General features: G+C 40.6%; 1 protein-coding gene across 6 annotated transcripts in view; it reads right to left on the reverse strand.

Annotated features, from left to right (window-relative positions):
- The window catches only part of LOC137370144 (probable E3 ubiquitin-protein ligase HERC1), a 480,710-nt gene that overhangs the window by 448,112 nt on the left and 14,583 nt on the right, over positions 1-18,015 (reverse strand). For all 6 annotated transcript variants that reach the window (XM_068032400.1, XM_068032409.1, XM_068032373.1 and 3 more), the window contains exons 2-3: positions 5,937-6,878; positions 4,595-4,690 (exon numbers count right to left, since the gene is read on the reverse strand). In XM_068032400.1, coding sequence (XP_067888501.1) covers positions 4,595-4,690; positions 5,937-6,863 — 1,023 coding nt within the window. In that variant the 5' untranslated portion in view covers positions 6,864-6,878. The remainder of the gene's footprint in view (positions 1-4,594; positions 4,691-5,936; positions 6,879-18,015) is intronic.

Genomic DNA, 18,015 nt, shown 5'->3' on the forward strand with positions numbered 1-18,015 from the left:
TCCAATCACCATCTGTTCATATGCAAATGTCCTTCCAGCCACGGCTGATCTGTTTAACAAGTCCTTTCTTCATTCCAGTAATGGTTTAAAATCAATGTTCATGACAAAATTAATGTGCCTCATTCTTGGCAGGAGGGGGCCAAGCATGACAGGGAAAAAGGTGATATGTGCTTAGAGGCGCAGGGCAAGGCTTGAACACTTAATGAGGACGTTGTATCAGTGTTTACTAAGGAAAAGGATGCTGATAAAATATCAGTACAAGCGGAAATCGTAGCGGTAATAGATGGTGCGAAAACTGATAGGCAGGGAGCACTGGAAAGGCTGGCTATGCTTAGAGTAGCTAAGTCGCCTAGTCTGAATGGCTTGTATCCAAGGTTGCTAAAGGAAGTGGGGGTGGAGATAGCAGAAGGGCTTGCCATAATCTTCCAATCGTCCCTGGATAAGGGGAGGTGCCAGAGGATTGGAAAGTGACAAGTATGACACCCTCATTCAAAGGGCGTAAGGTCATTTTTAGTAATTACAGGCCAGTCAGTTTATCAGTGGTGCATAAGGTTTTAGAAACAATAATCAGGGGAAAAAATTAACAGGCACTTGGAGGGGTCTGAGTTAATTAAGGATAGCTAGCATGGATTTGTAAAAGGCAAATCATGCTTGACTAAACTAATTATTTTATGAAATAACAGTGAAGTTTGATGAAGGGAATGCAGTGGATGCTGTCTATATGGATTTTAAGACAGCATTTATCAAAGTAACACATAAAAGGCTCCTTAACAAAATTGAGGTTCATGGAGTCGGAGGGTCAGTATCAGCTTAGACAAAAAAAAAAATTGCCTTAAGGAGAGAAAACAGCAAGTCGTGGTAAACGGTTGTTTTTCAGACTGGAGGAATGGTAGACAATGGTGTTCCCAAAGGTTCAGTGTTAGGATCATTGTTTTTTTCGATACATATAAATAAATGACTTGGATATTGGAAGATAGAATAAAATTTCAAAATTTGCCATGATACCAAACTTGGAAGTGTGGCAAAGTTTGAGGATGATACAAATCAACTGTAACAGGACATAGACAGGCTAACAGAATTGGCAGACAAGTAGCAGATGAAATTTAATGCAGCGGAGATGATGCATTTTGGCAAGAGATGAGAGGCAATTTAGACTTAATGGCACAGTTCTAAAGAGTGTGCAGGGACAGAGGAACCTGGGGGTTCATGTGCATAGATCTTTGAAGGTGGCAGGACACATTGAGAGAGTAGTCAGCAAAGCGTATGGGATCTTGGGCTTCATTAATCAAGGCACTGAGCACAAAGGCAGGGAAGTTATGCTGAACCTTTACAAAGCTCTATTAAACCACAACTAGAGTATTGCATCCAGTTCTGGACACCACACTATAGGAAGGATGTGAAGGCCCTTGAGAGGGGGCAGAGGAAATTTACCAGAATGGTTCCAGGGATAAGGGAATATAGCTACAAGGTTAGATTGGAGAAGCTGGGGTTATTTTCCTTGAAGCAAAGGAGGTTGTGAGGAGTTGTGACAGAGGTGTACAAGATTATGACAGGTTTACAAAAGATGGCCAATGAAAAGCTGTTCCATTGGCTGATGGTACAAGAACTAGAGGACACAGATTTAAGGTTTTGGACAAGTCATACAGGAAGGTATAAGGAACAACTTTTTTTAAAAAATACACAGCGAGTGGTAATAACCTGGAACTCGCTGCATACAAGGGTGGTGGAATCAGAGACGATGAATGATTTCCAAAGGAAATTGGAGAGGCAGTTGAGGGAAATAAATTTGCAGGGCTATGGGAATAGAGGGGGGGGAATGGGATTGATTGGTTTGCTCAACAGACAGCTGGCATGGACTCAATGGGTCAAATTACCTCCTTCCATGTAATGTCTCTATGACCCACAGTTATTTAAAATCTATATCTATATGTGTCAGTTGTGACTCAGTTCATAGCACTCTCGCCTCTGAGTCACAAGATTCCGAGTTCAAGTCCCACTCCAGCACTTGAGCACAAAAATCAAAGTTGACAGTCCAATGCAGTATTGAGGGATTACTGCACTGTCAGAGATGCTGTCTTTCGGATGAGGCATTAAACCGAGGCCCCCTCTGCTTGTTGCTATGGGTGTAAAAGATCCCATGGCACTCTTTCGAATAAGAGCAGGGGAGTTATCTCCAGTATCCTGGCCAATATCCATCCCTCAATCAACATAATAAAAACAGATTATCTGGTCAATATCACATTGCTGTTAGTGGGAGTTTGCTGTGTGCATACAGGTTGCCATGTTTCCTGCATTGCAACAGTGACTAAACTTTGAAAAGGCCTTTACTGTCTGCAAAGTGCTTTAAGATATCCAGTGCTCTTGAAAGGTGTGGTATAAATGCAAGACTTTATTTTTCTTTTTAATAACTTGGATGAAGAGATCAAGAGTGATGTATCCAAGTTTACTGACGATACAAAACCAGGTGGGAATGTAAGCTGTAAGGAGGACACAAAGAGGTGGCAAAGAGGTACAGACAGGTTAAGTGAATGGGCAACAAGGTGGAAAATGGAACATAATGTGGGGAAGCGTGAGGTTATTTCCTTTGGTAATAAGAATAGAAAAGCAGAATATTTTTTAAGAAGGCGTGAAACTTTTAAATGTAGATGTTCAGAGATTGTGATCATACAAGGAACAGAAAGTTAGCAATAAAAACAAGAAATGCTGCGAATACTCAGCAGGTCTGGCAGCATCTGTGGAGAGAGAAGCAGAGTTAACGTTTCAGGTCAGTGACCCTTCTTCAGAACAGAAGGCAGCTCACTGACCTGAAACATTAACTCTGCTTCTCTCTCCACAGATACTGCCAGACCTGCTGAGTATTCCCAGCATTTCTTGATTTTATTTCAGATTTCCAGCATCTGCAGTATTTTGTTTTTACAGAACGTTAGCATGTAGGTACAGCAAGCAATTGGTAAGACAAATGGCATGTTGATCTTTATTGTAAGAGGATTGGAGAATACAAGGATAAGGAAGGCTTGCTACAATTGTATAGGGCTTTAGTGAGACCACAGATGGTGAGACCACAATTGTGCCCTGTTTTGGTCTCCATATCTAAGAAAGGATATACTTGCATTGGAGGTGGTACAGCAAAGGTTCACTAGATTGGTTTCAGGGATGAGAGGATTGTCCTATGATGAGAGACTGAGTAAATTGGGCTTATATTCTCTGAAGTTTAGAAGAATGAGAGGTGATCTCATTGAAACATAAAGGGTTCTGAATGGGTTTGACAGGATAGACACAGTGATTGTTTCTCCTGGCTAGAGAATCTAGAACATGGGGGCACAGCCACAGCATAAGGGGTGGATCATTTAGGACTGAGATGAAGAGAAGTTTCTTCACTCGGACAGTTGTGAATCATTGGAATTCTCTATCCCAGAGGGTTGTGTATGCTCCAACATTGAGTATAGTAAAGGCTGAGATAGATAGATTTTTCATCTCTTGGGGAATCAAGGGATATGGAGAGCAGGATGGAAAGTGGAGTTGAGGCAGAAGATCAGCCATATCATACTGAATGGCAGGGCAAGCGCAAGGGGCTGTATGGTCTAATGCTGTTCCTATTTCTTATGTTCTTTTGTAAGCTGCTTAGCTTACAAGTGAAATTAAAACTTGAAATTGTATGATTTGTGGCCCCCGAGAACTCACCAGTTGTAAATTTATTACACCTGCTTGTAAATACTAAATTATTTGGGTATTTTGAAATTTAACTAACGGTTTAAAAATTAATGGAAGACAAAAGTAATGGAGGATGTCCGAAAGATAAAAATAGGCTACCAAGGAATGAATTAATTCAGTAAATGTTCTCTAAGTAAATGCGGATGCAACTATGAGAGGAGCATGCCATGCACAAATTAATGTATTAATGAGGAACTAAGACAAAAATATAATTTTGGGGATAAGATGAGATGTGAATTAATCAATCTTCTCACTTCCCAGTGCCACACTATAGCCATTTCCTCAAAAGGCACCATTTCCTATTACCTTTTGTCTGCAATGTGATGGGAGACCGAGTAGTGTTTCAACAACAATTGATGGCATAATTATCTTCATTTTCAGGATTCCCATCCCCAATTAACTATTGTGGGTGGAATAGAGAAAGAAAAACTGCTCCCATTGGCAGAAGAATTGAGAAATGGAGGACACTAATATAAGTCAATGGCAAAGAACCAACGACAACCTGAGGAAATTTTTTTTTTAAACGCAGTGTGGAGTTAGGATCTGTAATGTATTGCTTACAAGTGTGGTGGAGGCAGATTCAATCGTGGCTTTCAAAAGGGAATTGGATAAGCACCTGAAGAGAAAAAAATTTGCAGAGCTACGGGGAAAAGGGCAGGGGAGTGCCACTAGCTGAGTTGCTCTGGCAGAGAGCTGGCATGGACACGATAGGCCGAATAGCTTCCTTCTGTGTTGTAATCATTCTATGATTCTATGAATCATAATAAAATAAAGAGAACAGAAAAACAGATGAAACATTGTAATTATCCATATTACAAGAACGTCAATAAACAAATGGTTGGAACAATTTACGTGCAATTTAGGATAACAGACAATGACAAACCTCTTCAAAAAGACAGATTGCAGCATGAGAAAGAGAACACAGCCCATCTGGAGTTTTCTTCAGCTCTTGATTCTGTAGATTATCTACATATGTATTCTAAAAGTAAAAACAGATCAAATAATCAATGCCTTGGGTAATTAACATCTTTTTCATTAGGAATGTATATTACAGAAATAAACTATAGGAATGGATAATGGCAAAGTTCTTTCTTTGCAGTCTGAATTAGCAATGAAAGCTCAGCATAAGTGATTTGCTATAATTATAGAAGGGTTTGCATGATTGGGTTGGGTTTTTTCAGTGAAATAAACATAAAATAACATTAGCTGCATTTTTCATATAGAAAGCATTAAGCTAATTAAATTCAATGGGGAAAGAGGCTTAAAAGGAGAACTGAAAGAACACTATGGAAAGAAGGAATATTAGCAGAGGTGAACGAATGAGAAAATGGAAACAAAATGCTTCTCTCCAAATCTTACCCTCCCCTTTGTTGGGTAGAATATGACCAAGTTATTGCCTATGCAGTCCACTGAGCAGCTTTGATGTTTAGTGTTAATACAAAGTTAATTAATTCAAATAATATGTTACATTTCTGTTGGCACTAAATCCCCATTTTGCAGAAATATTTACTTGGCTTCATTCAAATGATGGGTTAATTTATTTTTTTAAATGCTAAAATATATCAAGTTATAGGCAGTAGCCTGTACTCAAAATTGGAAGTTCTTTAATTTTAATTAGTTGATTTGAATTAAAATTGTGTCAAGAGAACCTTCTATGTAGTCCATTTAAAAGCTTAGTGTGAAATACTGGAAATATATTTTAAACAAAAATCAACTTTGAATCGGAATAGACTGAAGAGAGCTTGACACCAGTACAATGTTTTACATTTTTTATAAAAACAGAAAGTGCTGGAAATACTCAGCAGGACAGGCAGCATCTGTGGAGAGAGAAGCAGAGTTAACGTTTCAGGTCTGTGACTCTTCATTAGTTTTGATGAAAGGCCACAGACCTGAAAAGGTAACTCTATTTCTCTCTCCACAGATGCTGCCAGACCTGCTGAATATTTCCAGCACTTAGTTTCAATTTCAGACTTACAGTATCTGCAGTATTTTGCTTTTATTTTAGCTATTAAGTTTTAATTCAATAGTACAGTGCTACTTAGAATTAATTACAGTTTATAGAGAATCTTCTGCTGTTCTGGTACAGTATTTAGAAAACATTTTCAAACTAAGTGTGGGAAAACAATACATTTTGTGAATCAGAGCAGTAAAATAACATTAAGTACTATTACATATTTACATGCAAATCAATCTCTGCCCAAATCAAACTGGTAAATCAAACTCACTGAAGAATGTTTCAGTTGCTCCAAAGACTTTATAAAACAATCATATCCAATCATTCCTTCTTTTTCTGGTGCAAAAGGTATATTAGTAGCAGCTGCTGAAGCAGCTAATGCTACTTCAATCCATTCAAGTAGAAACTTCAAGGACCCACGCTGTACTGCAAGTCCCAACAGTAGCTCTGAAGCCAATCTTCGCCCCTCATTGTCAGCTCCAGAACTGGGCATGGTCATCTTCTTTAGAAATGTCGTCACTTGCGCAAGGCAGTCCAAGCCAACTTGCGGGATTTTATTTTCATTTGCTAGAGAAAGTGGAGGTAAAGAATTGATAATTGTGCAGGCTGTGCACAAAACATCATTGCACAGGCTCAAACTCGGATCTAGCCTTGACTGTTGCCAGTTTTGTTGAATTAGTGCAAAGAGTAGGCTTAGGCCAGTCTTTACTCCCATCTCAATTAGAACATCAGTACCCGATTTTACTCTCGTATTCCTGGCCAATGCATCTCTCAGATCTAATTTGCTGTCAGAACTCTGCCTTTGTACTTGACGCCCTGGTCTGAACCGATCGTGATATTTGTTAGAAAGCGCGTGGAATATTCTCTGAAGTGACAACAATCGCATGTGTAAGGCAACAGCAAAAGGTGAATTTCCAAAGACTGTCCTGGCCAAATTCTGCTGGCTGTTGAGCAGTGCGGAGAGGTACTGCTCACGTTCTTCCACAGCTGAAGACTCATGTTCAAAATCTGGCAACCGAGGACCAATCAGATGTTGGGCTTGCTGAGATATTCCTACCACTTCTTTGTTATGAAGTAGCTTTTCAAATAATGCAGAGGCACCTTCCCTTGTTGCTGCAGTCTCACTGTCTTCCAAGGCCCAGGAGCTATTCAGGTGTTCGAGCCACTTCAGTATTACATTTGTGGGACATGTAACCATTTTATAATGTTGAATCTGGAAAAAGGAAAAGAAATATACATGACTCCTCTATTATTATCACCTTCTTTCACTCCCCGTACAATACCTATTTGAGTAAGATTTTGTATCCTGCACAATTATCCTTGTGTAAGAACACAAGCTAAATAAAGGATAAAAAAGCTACAACACCAACTCTCCTATCTTAATTTAACAGCATTTTCTTTTAGTATTTACAGAACAGAAAGAAACCATTCCACCCTAATGGTCTATGCCAGTGCTTATGCTCCACACCCTACTCCATCCAACCCTATCAGCATATCTTTTTTATCGCTTTTTCCCTTGTGTACTTATCCAGCTTCCCTTTAAATGCATCTGTGTGATTTGTCTCAATTACCTGTGGTAGCAAGTTCTGCATTCTAACCTCTAACGCTCTGTAAAGAATTTCTTCCCGAATTCCTTATTGCATTTATGAGCAACTGACTAACATTTTGGACTGCCCTAAAAGCGGAAATATCTTCTCTACATCTACTCTATAAAAATCTTTCATAACTTTAAAGGCTTGCACCAGGTCACTACCCCACCACCAGCCACCCTTCTCTGGAGAAAAGAACTTGGCCTGTTCTCTCTATACTGCTAGTTTATAACCTCTCAGTTCTGGTCTAATCCTTTGAAATCTATTTGCACCTGCTCCAGTACCTCTATACCCTTTTGGTAACCTAGAATTACAGAATCATAGATTAATTAACTAACACAGCATAGAAAGAGCCATTTGGCACATCATGCCTGTGTCGGCACCTTGAAAGAACTAACTGGATAGCTCTACTTCCCTACTCACTCTCCATAATCAAGCAAATTATCTCTCTTCAAACAAATTTCTAATTCCCTTTTGAAGGTTACTATTGGATCTGTTTCTCCAATTCTTTCAGGCAGCACATTCCATCATAACAACCTACTGCATAGTAATGGACAAGCCACATAAACACTGTGGTTACAAGAGTAGGTCAGAGGCTGGGAATTCTGTGACGAGTAACTCACCTCCTGTCTCCTCAATGCCTGTCCACCATCTACAAGGCACAAGTCAGGAGTGCGATGTAATACTCTCTACTTGTCTGGATGGGTGCAGCTCCAACAACACTCAAGAAGCTCAACACCATCCAGGACAAAGCAGCCCGCTTGATTGGCACCCCATCCACCACCTTCAACATTCACTCCCTCCACTGACACACAATTGCAGCAGTGTGTACCATCTACACGATGCACTGCAGCAACTCACCAAGACTCCTTCGACAGTACCTTCCAAACCCGTGACCTCTACCACCTAAAAGGACAAGGGCAACAGATGCATGGGAACACGACCGACTGCAAGTTCCCCTCCAAGCCACACACCATCCTGACTTGGAACTTTATCGCGTTCCTTCACTGTCACTGGGTCAAAATCCTGGAACTCCCTTCCTAACAGCACTGTTTGTGTAACTACACCCCAAGGACTGCAGCGGTTCAAGATGGTAGCTCACCACCACCTTCTCATGGGCAATTAGGGATGGGCAATAAATGCTGGCCTAGCCAGCGATGCCCACATCCTCCGAATGAATTTTTAAAAAGCCTCGTCTCCCACATGGCTTTTTTTTTGCCAATTATCTTAAATCTGCGTCCTCTGGTTACTGACCTTTTTGCCGCTGGAAAGTTCCTCCTTATTTTCCCTCTCAAAATTCTGTATGATTTTGAACACCCCTATCAAATATCCCCTTAATGTTCTCTGCTCCAAGGAGAACAATCCCAGCTTCTCTATCTTCTCCACATAACTGAAGTCTTGCACTCTGGTACCAGTCTAGTAAATCTCCTCCACATCTTCTCCGAGGCCTTGACATCTTCCTAAAGTGTGGTGCCCATAATTAGCCACAATGTCCCTTCTGGGGACTAACCACTGTTTGATAAAAGTTTAGCATAATGTCCTTGCTTTTGTACTCTATGCTTCCATTTATAAAGCCAAGGATCCCACATGCCCTTTTAACAGTCTTCTAAATTTGTCCTGCCACCTTCAAAGATTTGTGTACATACACCCCCAGGTCTCTCTTCCTGCACCTTCTACCTCTTTTAAAAAAAAAACATTTAGTTTATATTGCTTCTCTTCATTCTTCACTTCATACTTCTCTGCATTAAATTTCATCTCCCACATGTCTGCCTATTTCATCAGTCTACGTCCTCCTAAAATCCAACGCTATCTCCCTCACTGTTTCATGTCATCTGCAAACTTTGAAATGATGGCCTGTATATGCAAACCATTGATCTACATCAAAAATACAACGGTCCTAATACTGATTTATGAGCAACACCGGTGTTTACTTCCTACGGTCTGAAAAGTAAACATTAACCATTACTCTCTGCTTCATGTCTCTTTGCCAATTTTGCATCCTTGCAGCCACTGCCTCTTTAATCCCATGTGCTTCAAGTACTTTATCAAATGTTTTTTGAAAGTCCAAATACACAACTTAAACTGCAATAACCTCGTCAACGATTTCCAGCACTTCATAAATGTACTCAAACAACTTAGTAAAATATGATTTGCCTTTGACAAATATGCTGGCTTTCATTAATTAGCCCATATTGTCTCGGTGCCAATTAATTTTGCCCTGGATTATTGTCTCTAAATGTCCCCCCAACACCATCAGCCTGACTGGCCTGCAGTTGCCAAGTTTAACCTTCTCCCTTTTTATTTTTTCATTCACAGGACGTGGGCGTCGCTAACAAGGCCAGTATTTATTGTCCATGCCTGATTGTGAGAGACATACCAGTGTATACTCCCTCCAGTCTGAAATCCATTCACCATTACTCCATGATTTCTGTCCCTTTGCCAATGTGGCATCCTTGAAGCCACTACCTCTTTAATCCCATGTGCTTCAATTTCACCAACAGGTTTATTATGTTAGTACCATTGACCACCCTCCCTCAGCTGGTGAATCAGTACAACTCCATGCTGAACATCACTTGGAAGAGGCACTGAGGGTAGCAAGGGCACAGAATGTACTCTGGTTGGAAGACTTCAATGTCCATCACCAAGATTAGCTTGGTAGCACTATTACTGGCCGAGCTGGCCAAGTCCTGAAGGACATATCTGCCAGACTGGGCCTGCAGTAGGTGGTGAGGGAACCAACAAGAGGGAAAAACTTAACTGACCTTGCCCTCACCAATCTACATGTTACAGATGCATCTGTCCATGACAGTATTGGTATGAGTGACTACCGTACAGTCCTTGTGGAGACTATATCTCTCGTATTCAAACGGAGGATACCCTCCATCGTGTTATGTGGCACTACCACTGTGTTTAATTGGACAGATTAAGAACAGTTCTAGCAGCTCAAAACTGGGCATCCATGAGGCGCTGTGGATCATCAGCAGCAGAATTGTATTCAACCACAATTTGTAACTTCAAGATTTGGCATCTCCTTCCCTCCACCATTACCATCAAGCCAGGGGATCAATCCTGGTTCAATGAAGACTGCAGGAGAGCATGCCAGGAGCAGCACTCAGCATACCTCAAAATGAGGTGTCCACGTGGTGAAACTACAACACAGGACTGCAGACATGCTAAACAGCAGAAGCAGCATACAACAGACAGAGCTAAGCAATCCCAAAATCAACGAATCAGATCAAAGCGATGCAGTCATGAACCTCAGTGGACACTGAACAACTAACAGGAGGTGGTTCCACAAACATCTCCATCTTCAATGATGGGGGATCCCAGCATGTCAGTGCAAAAGACAAGACTAAAGCATTTGCACCAATCTTCAGCCAGAAGTGCCAAGTGGATGATCCATCTCGGCCTCCTCCTGAGGTCCCCAGCATCACAGATGCCAGTCTTCAGCCAATTTAATTCACTCCACGTGATATCAAGAAACAGCAAAAGGCACTGAGAACAGCAAAGGCAATAGGCCCTGACAACATCCCTACTTTAGTACTGAAGACTTGTGCTCCAGAACTAGCTGTGCCCCTAGCCAAGCTATTGCATTACTGCTACAACACTGACATCTACCCGACAATGTGGAAAATTGCCCAGGTATATCCTGTCCACAAAAGGCAGGACAAATCCAATCCGGCCAATTACCACCCCATCGGCCGACTCTCAAGTCACCAATGCTCAGTTTGGCTTCTGCCAGGTCACTCCACTCCAGACCTCATTACCGCCTTGGTGTAAATATGGACAAAAAAAGAGCTGAATTCCAGAGATGAGGCAAGAGTGACTGCCCTTGGCATCAAGGCAGCATTTGACTGAGTGTGGCAATGGGAATCGAGGAGAAAACTTTCCACTGGTTGCAGTCATACCTAGCAAAGAGGAAGATGGTTGTGGTTGCTAAGGCCAATCATCTCAGCCCCAGGGCATCGCTGCAGGAGTTCCTCAGGGTAGCATGTATCCTAAGCCCAATGATCTTCAACTGCTTCATCAATGACATTCCCTCCAACATAAGGTCAGAAGTGGAGATGTTCGCTGACGACGGCAGTGTTCAATACCTTTTACAAATCCTCAGATAATTAAACATTCCATGCCCATATGTAGCCAGGCCTGGACAACATTCAAGCTTGGACTGATAAGTGGGAAATAACATTGGCGCCACACAAGTGCCAGGCAAAGACCATCTCCAACAAGCAAGAATCTAGCTATCTCCCTTTGACATTCAATGGCATTACCATCACTGAATCCCCACCAACAACATCCTGGGGGTTAACTGGACTAGCCATATAAATACCGTGGCTACAAGAGCAAGTCAGAGGCTGGGAATTCTGTGGTGAGTAACTCACCACCTGACTACCCAAAACCTGTCCACCATCTACAAGCCATGAGTCAGGAGTATGATGGAATACTCTCCACTTGCCTGGAAGAGTGCAATTCCAACAACACTAAGAAGCTCGCCAACATTCAGGACAAAGCAGTCGCTGGATCGGCACCCCATCCAACACCTTAAACATTCACTCCCTCCACCACTGGCACACAATGGCAACAGTGGGTACATTCTACAAGATGCACTGCAGAACTCACCAAACCTTCTTCGACAGCACCTTCCAAACCCGCGACCTGTATTACCTAGAAGAACAAGGGCAGCAGACGCATGGGAACACCACCATCCTGACTTGGAACTATATCGCTATGCCTTCACTGTCCCTGGGTTAAAATCCTGGAACTCCCTCCCTAACAGCACTACCTACTGTGCGTCTACCTACACCACATGGACTGCAATGGTTCCAGAACATAGCTCACCACAATTAGGGATAGATAATAAATGCTGGCCTTGCCAGCGATGCTCACATCCCATGAATGAATTAAAAGAACCTGAGGGTGGTGGAGGTCTGGAGCATGCTGCTTGAGAGGGTGGGTATGGCAGAAACCCTCATAGCATTTTAAAAATACTTGTATATGCACTTGAAGTGCCGTAACCTACAGAGCTACAGACCAAGAGCTGGAAAATGGGAGTAGGTTGGATAGCTCTTTTTTGACTAGCACAGATAGAGTGGGCCTAATGGCCTCCTTCTGTGCCATAAATCTATGTTTTCTGGCTCAGATCTTGTGGTCAGTGGTAAAGTAAGGGTTTTCTCTGCAGCCCTCAAAGAAAACTGCACTGAACTCTATGACAAGAACTTTAACTCTCAATGTGCAATTATTTGTAGCATTGTTTACTGGGGATTCCCAGCATTAAGTTGCAGTGATGTCATCAAAGTGTACAACCAACCAATCACATTAAAGAGTTCTCAGACTGCCAACCAGAAAATGAAAAAAAAATTCAGATCACTTTTTAAAATCCGAGAGTGAAATAAAGATTGGGACAGACACATGGGCTTAAAGAGAAGCTGAATTATCATGGTCAGATTTCATTTATCTTAATTATTTAAAAATCTAGTAATTACTGAAAAATGTAGACATTCAACAATATTTCTCAAATATAAAATTATTTTCATCAGGACTAAATCGGTTGTTCAGCAGTAGCTATTACTCAGATTGCCGTTAAAAACACAGACATACCTCACTGAACAAGGCTCAACTTTTTATAGGGTTCCAACAGCGATGAGAGCACAGAAAAGGGAAAGTTTTCAGCTGATCAATTGATTTTGTTGATTGCTGGTTCAGTGGGGGGGGGGGGCCACAGTGCATCCTGTGGTGAAGCAGTGAATGACAGACTGCAACATCAGGATTTCTGCATTAATCTGTGCTTGGGCTAAATCCTGAAGTTGCAGTTAGATTCAGACGGCTAATGCCACCAAACACTGACAGTTTGGCATCAAAATTGCTTCAAACTCTATGCCTATATCTTTTTTTTAATCTGTTCTAATGTCATGTTGGTGTCTCTGGTAAATACTGAGGTAAAGTAATTTTTCAATATTTCTACCAGTTCACTGTCACTACCTTTGACTTTATCTTGTGGATCCTTTAATGTCCCTATCCCTATTTTCTTTGTGTTATTTATGTGCCTAGTACATTACTTTTTCTTTTTATGCTCGATAATTTAATTAAAATTTTTTGGCTTATTTCCTAACCTCGTTGTATTCCCTTTCATCATCCTCGCTTTTATTGCCTATATATGTATTATTCCTTCATTTCAATTTTGCCCTTATCTCTTTACTCATCCATGTTTTTTCATTACTGGTTCGTTTGTTCTTGTTTTTTTTTTAAAGCGGAATATATTGATCCTGAACTCAATATTCATTGACAGCTTTTTCCCAATCTATTACTTTAATCTTTGTCTTACTTATATCTTTCTCAATCAACATAAACCTTACTATGCTGTGATTGCTAATGCCATAATGTTCTCTATGCTTTATTTAGTTTAGTTTAGTTTAGAGATACAGCACTGAAACAGGCCCTTCGGCCCACCGAGTCTGTGCCGACCATCAACCACCCATTTATACTAATCCTACACTAATCCCATATTCCTACCACATCCCCACCTGTCCCTATATTTCCCTACCACCTACCTATACTAGGGGCAATTTATAATGGCCAACTAACCTATCAACCTGCAAGTCTTTTGGCATGTGGGAGGAAACCGGAGCACCCGGAGGAAACCCACGCATACACAGGGAGAACTTGCAAACACCACACAGGCAGTACCCAGAATTGAACCCGGGTCGCTGGAGCTGTGAGGCTGCGGTGCTAACCACTGCGCCACTGTGGTTATCTGCTCTCGTTTATCTGCTACTACTTGATCTCTTGTTTGGCTTCTTCCATACAGGGTAATAAAGGAATCCTGTACACATTGTTAAACACTTAATTCCTTTTTCCCCTTTCCCAAGTTGTCAGTTTATTTTGGGGATATTTGAAAAATCCCTTGATTATCTTTTACACATTTCATAGATTTGAACATTTTCAAGGTTCTATTCATGTGCCTGGCAAATTATTCTAAACACTAGCTGATTTCCCATAGCATTACCTAGGAGTAGTCAAAACCAACTCCTGTCTTCAGATGAAAGAGGATTAGAAAGCAGAGAAATAAATGAACCATGGTGGGGATGGGGCAGGTAGGAGGGGTGGACTTTTGGAAAGAAATGGCAGAACAGAGGGGCCACAGACGGAAGGAATGGGGAAAGGTTGGAGAGAGGGAGAAGGTAAAGCAATAGAGGAGACATAGAATGGGGAGGTGAGAGAATTTGAACCAATTATGTAGATGGACAGAGATTGGCAAATGAATTTGATGTGAATAAATGTAGGATGATACATAAAGCAAAGGATGAAGTAAATATGGGAAAAAACATGAAACTGTCATAATCTTGAGAAAGGCCAATAGGCTGTGCGATTGAGCAGCATCAATCCCACCAGATGTATCAAACGCTTCTCAAGAAGGCAATACTACTAAAAGCTCAGGGAGGGTTTTACAGCCGAGTCAAACTAGCTACAAACAATTTAACAAAAACTAAAAAAATGAAAATCAAAACATTGGAAATTAGGCATTAATTTTCAAGCAGTATCCAGTGATCATGGAAAGCATAAAAGACTGCCAGTAGAAATTGAAAGGAACATCACTTTGAAGTGCAAATCGAGCACACGCTAACAAAAAAAATCTGGTCAACATGAAGCACTTATCAATAATGAAAATAAAGTATTGACTGCATTGGATTTGCAGTCGAATGCAATCAGCATTGTACAGCTCAATGACAAGTCCAATTCTAGAGAATGATATGCAGTATTGGTCATGCCATCTTCAAAAAAAGGATGTAGGTGCAACAACAAAGGATCAGAAAAGAGCAATCAGAGTAAACCCAGGCCTTATGGCATATGAAGTTATGAAGGAAGTCTCATGACTAAACTTATTTTTAATTAGAGAAAATAAGATGGGGAGGGAGGTTGAATTAATTAAGTATATATCTAGAGCTGCAAGTATAAACATTTACAAGCCTCAATCAAAGTTCAAGATGAGAAAAGACTCCTTTCCCTTCCTTCTTCCTTCCCACCCCACCCCAATACTGGAAATACGGAACAGGAAATACAGATGATGCTTAGTCGATCAACACCTTAAAAAGGAAGCTAGGTTTATATCAGTTGAGGAAAAGTGAAACTAGGAGATATAAATATCACTGCTTGATATTTTCCCAAGATCAGAGGTTATATTTCTTGAATTAGGTGAATTTACAGGTTATGGGTAGATAAGGGATAGGGAAGGGAGTATCTACAAAGAATAATCATACATTGACTGTCGATGGAATGGGCTTGATGGGAAGTATGGCCTTTTCATTCTCTGCACTTAATGTCTTTATATTCTAGTATGTTGCAAATATACTTTCCAGTAATTCTAATTTATACTACCTGATTCAACCTTCTTGTGTAATTTACAGGTAATATTCTCAATCTACCGTAGTTCTACCATTTAATATTTCATAAACCTCAATTAGGTCTTCTAAATCTATTACAAAGCCCATTAATATTCTGGTAATGTAATGTGCATGTTACTGACCTAGTAAACCAGAGGCCTGAAATAATAATCCAGAGAATGAGAGTTCAAATGAATTGCAGTTTGCAAACTTTAATTCAATTTTTAAAAATCTGGAACTACAATGCTGGTATCAGTAAATGTGACCATGAAACTGTTGGATTATTGCAAAAGCCCAACTGGCTCATTATCGTTATTCAGGGAAGGGAACCTGTCATCCTTACGCAGTCTAAACTACATGCGACTCCAGCCCCACACCAATGTAGTTGACTCTTAACTGCCCTATGAGTGGCCCAGCAAGCCACTCATGATTAGCGATTCAAGAAGAGGCCCAAGACCACCTGTTCAGGGCAACTAGAGATGAACAAAAAAATGCAGCCTTCCCAGTAATAACCACATCCTGAGAATGAATATAAATGATATGCTATCAACAAAAAACAAAATTAATGTAAGATGAAAATCCATGAATGCTTAATGTCTAAAGATAAAACTGTGCCATTGCAGGTTAAATCTGCAAATGCAAGAAAAAAAAAGGTTTAGGGTTTTTATTGAGGGCCTCTTACAATATCATATGCGACACCAAGATCAGAGATGCGATGCAACTACCTGAGAGGGAGAATAAAATCACAAACCAGGACCAGCCATCCCCTCCAGCACCTAGTTCTTCAACCTGTATACCGGTGTCCATTTCAACCATATAAAAGACAACTTGCAACAAACAAAAACTCTAATATATAGCACTCAAACATTATAAAGAAAATGAAAACCAACTGTACATTTTTCCTAAAAATGTGAAGAGATTTAACCCTAGCTTTTACAGTTACTTTAACAGATAAAAAGTTTCACTAAGCTGGAAGGAACAGTTAAGCAGCTTTCACTTCTGGAGTCCTAGGTTCAAATGTATCCAGTCTGATGCTAACCATAAATATCATAGTTACATTGAGCAGTCTCAATATAGTTCCCAAGGCCCCTGGACCTGCAACACAAAACTGCCCTAAAACATATTCCCACTCAAAGTAGCCACAAGAATGCCCATTGTAGAATTCATACTTTTGCAGTAGTAAGGAAGCCCTCTACTGAGATAAGAGAATAGAACTTTTTTGTGGGATTGGGGGGTTGGGGGGGGGGGGGGGGGGAGCTCAGTCACTGGCACCTCTTAAATTCACAATTGCACCAATGCTTTCATGAGATCTGGAGTCACGTGGTCTTGGCACAACTCAACATGAGCAGTGAGCAAGCGAGGTTTCAAAGCACGGTTGAGGACTCCTTCCATTACCTCCCTGATGATTACGAGCAGGCTGAGGGGGCAATAATTAGTCAGGGTTGGATATGCCCTTCTTTTTGTGGCTAGGACATACCTGGGCAATTTTCCACATTGCCCGGTAGATGCGTTTTGTAGCTGGACTGGCAAATTAGTACAACAAGTACCTCATTCATTTTGCCTGGGTCCATGTGCAAATCTCCTGCCTAGAAGAGAAATCAATGCATGGTGCTTACACAGATTACAATGTGCCTCTCCCAATTATAAAATTTTAAATGATGAGAGCACAGACAGCAGGATATTCACAATAAACATTTAAATTTACTCCAGATAAGATTAAAAAGTGCCTACTGATCCAAAATACCACCAGCACTCATCAAAAGGTTTGACACCATACTGCATAAAATGCCAAATCCAAGTAGTGAGATACCACCTGCATGGGATCTTGCATCACTCCACTCCGGCTTCACAGTTAGGTTGGACCTATGGGTACAGTTCTAGTCATCCAATCCCAGGAAGGGCATTACTGCCTTCAAGAGGCAGAAAAAGAAACAGTAATGATTCTGGATGAGAGGAATTTAAATTTAGAGGAAACGAAAACACAGTTATTCCAATTGTAAACAAGATGACTGTTAGGTAATCTCATTTAAATTTTCAAAGCTATGAAGAGAATTGACGAAACTAGTCTCAACATAAAGTTTGGCCAGGAAAAATTTGATGTTACGAAGTTATGAGTAAGTAGGAAAATCAGATGGTTTTTCACCCAAGGTGAAATATATTTACAGAACAAGTTACCAAGAAAGATGATTAAAGTATTAATGGGTTTAAGATATAATAGGATATATTTCTAGAAAGAGAAGGAAGAAAGCCTTATTGGGCTGAATGTTTTTTTTCTGGTTCTTACAACTGCTTGAATTTTTACTTAAGCACGCAATCCCATTCACCAAATCTAGAATGCTTTTGCTGTCATTATCATAATTAATATTTATCAGCTTATTTTATT

The sequence above is a fragment of the Heterodontus francisci genome, chromosome 1 (assembly GCF_036365525.1).
Source record: "Heterodontus francisci isolate sHetFra1 chromosome 1, sHetFra1.hap1, whole genome shotgun sequence".
Lineage (NCBI taxonomy): Eukaryota > Metazoa > Chordata > Chondrichthyes > Heterodontiformes > Heterodontidae > Heterodontus > Heterodontus francisci.